Source organism: Myotis davidii, unplaced genomic scaffold, assembly GCF_000327345.1.
Source record: "Myotis davidii unplaced genomic scaffold, ASM32734v1 scaffold69, whole genome shotgun sequence".
Taxonomy (NCBI): domain Eukaryota; kingdom Metazoa; phylum Chordata; class Mammalia; order Chiroptera; family Vespertilionidae; genus Myotis; species Myotis davidii.
The window spans coordinates 652,046-656,167 of NW_006300363.1; the positions used below are offsets into that span (position 1 = coordinate 652,046).

Sequence of the window (4,122 nt, forward strand, 5' to 3'; positions counted from 1 at the left end):
GGGCAAATTCACATTACCGTCATGACTATGTTTCGGAGTAACTCGGGGCGTGCCAGCAGATTCATCATCAATCCACCTCACCAGTGCCTTGAAAAGAAGAGAGATTAATATTTTAACAAAGCACAGCAAATAGTTTTAGGCAAGAGAAAAACACTGGCTTCCAAATCAGATTCTCTAAATCAGTGACTTAGATTACCCATAAAGATGTTCCATTTGATAAAGATGGTTATGAATATGAAAAGAACATTTACGCTAACATACTGAGTGAACAAATACACACCCAAAGTATGCTAACTATGATTATAAATTATAGTCACATATTCCGAGGAGAAAAAATGAAAATACACTAATCCTCCAGTTTTTTAGGGTGGGAGAATATTGTTTTCTCAACTTGCTAAATGTCCCACAAGGCATTAAACTATGCTTTTGATTTGATGTGAATGCATACACATAGGTTAAGTGCAGACATATGAAGGTACATGTAGACATGTAATGCAGTTACCTGCATGGGTAGTTGTACCATGAGTAGTGTTGATGTTTGTGGGCATGTGAGGACACATATACCTTCACACATACTGAGATTATGTACTTCCCCTTTTCCTTCTTAAAATCATCTTTTCCTCGTAATGACTATACCTCTGTCCCATATTTGGTAAGGTGGATCACCTCAACATTTTTATAGTTTTTTAAAAGGAACTTTGCACACGCATCAACATTTATTCTGTTCTGAAGATTCAGGCTCTCTTGTCATAAATGAATGGCAAATGCAGAAACCTCTTCCACCACTGCTCATGAACTACAAGTGTAAGACACTCAGAAGCAAGTCAAGTTTTTAAGGAGGATATTTCTCTTTTTTTTTAACCACAGCTTCCTGCTTATCTCTGCACTAATTTCCTCTGATAAATGACAGCTCCAGAGAAGCCTAATATAAAATCATAGTTTGCTATTTATATAACCACTTCTCCCTTCTGACGACCCCACCCCAATTTACTTGGTATCTTTCTACAATGTTGAAGCCAATAGCACATTGCAACTTGCGTAAACAGATGGGACACAGATCTAGGGGGCGCCGGTCAGCTTCTTCCAAGTGGTTGGAGCCTTGCATTAGGCATGCCAGCCACTGGCAGTGTCGAAGTCCAAATATGTGTCCAATCTCGTGGGTTAAAGTCTGCAAGACATTCACATTGAGGCTTTATAGAGCCACCATCATCAACAATAAACTACACACCCCTGCTTTTTCCTTACTTTTCTAAGAAACAGAATTGTAGGAATCAATTCCCTTACCATCATCCCCAAAACTTCAATCTGCCCAAGACTTAACCCCTCATCTCCTTAAATGTCTTCCTGCTTTCTTCACTACACTTAACCACTTAATTACCGGACCAGGGTTTTCTCAATTTTGACACCACTGATACTTTGGGTGGGAAGGTTCTTTGGGGGAAGGAAGCTATCCTGTGCTCTGAAGGATGCTTAGCAGCACCCCTGGCCTCTCCCTACTAGATGCCAGTAGCACCCCCTCCCCAACTGTGACAACCAGAAATATCCCCCCACATGGCCAAATGATCTCTGGGTGGTGAGACTGCTGCTGGTTGAGAGCCTGTTACCATTTACAGCCCGGGGCCCTTCCCCCAGAGATGCTGTGTGGGCGGGTCTGGGAGGAGGGCCTTGACCTGGATGTTAACAAGCACCGGAGGTGAAGCGGATGCAGGGAATGTTCACTGAAAACACTGCTCTATGAGGTGATGTTGTCAAACCCCACAGATAGTGCTGGGAAAAGCAGAAAAGCCTATGTCCCCGGCTATCAACGATACGAGGAGATAGGCTCCCCAAGAGCAGTGGCGGGGGAGACGTCAGGAACTGTCAGTAGGACCAAAGCAGGAGAAGGGAGCCTGGAGACCAAGAGGAAGGCTTTCTCCTTAACCCTCCAGGCCCCAGGAAGGCAGCTTTCCTTGATGGCCAGCAGCAGCCTGAAAGGGTGGGGCTACCTACTCCTGCAGAATTCCGGAATTAAACTAATGGTGAGGATGTGGCCACAGCCAAGGCTGCGTATAACAGGACAAAAAACGGGCACAGGTACTGTACATTTCAATATTAAGATATTCATTATTTCAGTCAAGCAATAGCCACCAAAAATAGACAAGTGATACAAGCTCATTGATAATATAACCTTAAGGAGCGTGGATATGCAGTGGAGGGAATTAAGGCCTCTTTACTAATAATCCTGTTAGATTTTGTAAACAACTCACCTTGCAGGACCGAAGCAGCAGAACACTGGTCACTTCAGGAGTGTAATAGTTATCAAACGCCGAATAGTCACGCAAAGATTGTCTCTGCGACGCCTTCACTTTGCCTTTGTAGCTTGAGCTGTAAAAGTCACCGGCATACCTGGCGAAGCTGAATATCCCCACACCTACGGAAAGAGGACAAGCGACAGCAGAATGACAGTCAGATTCCTGAAGGGCGTCCGGCCAGGGGGTGCGTGTCTGACTCCTGCCTTCACAGAGCCCAATATGCTCCAGGTCTACCAAGACAAAGGAGGACTTTGACCCAGATTTCCCTCTCGAAACTTTCTTCTACTATCCAATGTGTCCTGCCTTGTAAAGCTCAATTGTCTTTTGTCAAATTCTTGACAAACTGGAAGTTATGGAGGGTTTGGTTTTCCCACAAAAGAAGTTTTTTCTCAAAGAATAGTCCAAATCAAGTACTCCAGAAAGAGCAATGAAAATGATCATACAAACAACACACGCTCATGACTTCTCTCTTTAAGAACACGATAAAAAGCCCAGCCAGCATGGCTCAGTGGTTGAGCGTCGACCTATGAACCAGGATGTTAGGTTCGATTCCCAGTCAGGGCACATGCCCAGGTTGCGGGCTCGATCCCCAGTGTGGGGCATGCAAGGAGGCAGCTGATCAATGGCCATCTCATCACTGATGTTCCTCTCTCTCTCTCTCCCCCCCTTGCTCTCTGAAATCAATAAAAATATATATTTTAAAATCCCACAATAAGCAGATCTCCATGACCTATGTGTTAGTGAGGGACCTTTCCTTCCCTCATGCCATGCCCCTGAGTCCGTGGAGACCATGCCCGCGCCCTTAGACAAAAGACAGAACCTCTTCCCTCCTCCCCCTTCTTAGGCACAGCACAACTCTGTTATGTGGCTGGAGTCAGGGGACCAGAATAAACCTTCTTGTAACCGACTTCCTGTGTTAGGTCTTAGGCTTGTCTAAACCATCTTCACACACATAGAGGACAGAGTATGATTTTCAACTCATTCTAATGAGGATTGCCTTATAATCTGACTTGTTTACATTACCACTGTTAGTTATGCTTTTCAGTTCTTATTTGAAAGTCATAAGAAGCCTTTTTGTTACGGAAATGATTTCATAGTAAGTTTGTCCAATCCAACTTGATTCAGAAAGAATCTTCCTTGGAAAGTGTCCACTGGTATTTGAAATTTAGGGAGAAGGAAACATTCTGGAAGTTAAGAAGGAAACTGAATCTACTCATGTGTCACAAGTAACCCCTTCTGGCCAAAAAGTGTGGGCGTATTTTACCACAATACCTTTGGTAAGAGCATTTCGGGGGAATGCGTCCCAATGACTCTACAAATAGAATGTTTTCTTTATAACTAAACATTTCTCAATTTAAAAGCACAAATCTTTGTAAACCTGGAGAGAATAAAGTCACTTGTAAGACACTGTCTCACTGCCTGGCAGATCAATGCTGCGGGCTTGCTACTGTTTCTTGTATGTGATGCAGTATTTACGAAACTTAAAAAAATTAAAGTAGAAACATTTTGGAGGAATGCTTCCTGACCTCCTCAACTGTACAAGATAAATTAGCCAGCGATCTATAATAATAAAAGCGCAATATGCTAATTAGACCGGACAGCCAAACAACCTTCCAGTTGAAGGCGGGTGCCGTGGCTACGAGGGCCAAGCCCCTTGCACAAATTTTATGCATCAGGCCTCTAGTATCTACATATATAGTTTTAATTTTAAAATTTTTTTCCATCTCTACCAGGTTAAAAATAAAAGGAGAGAAAAAAATTTAGCTCATACAAGTTCATTTTTGATAGAAAGGCAGCACAACTCAGGAACACAGCAGTGACCTAAGTGTCC

The 4,122-nt window shown here is 43.2% G+C and overlaps 1 protein-coding gene across 1 annotated transcript in view; it reads right to left on the reverse strand.

Moving 5' to 3' along the window:
- Positions 1–4,122, reverse strand: part of AMZ2 (archaelysin family metallopeptidase 2) — a 12,178-nt gene that overhangs the window by 6,095 nt on the left and 1,961 nt on the right. The window contains exons 3-4 of the mRNA XM_015572411.1: positions 2,247–2,410; positions 992–1,168 (exon numbers count right to left, since the gene is read on the reverse strand). Coding sequence (XP_015427897.1) covers positions 992–1,168; positions 2,247–2,410 — 341 coding nt within the window. The remainder of the gene's footprint in view (positions 1–991; positions 1,169–2,246; positions 2,411–4,122) is intronic.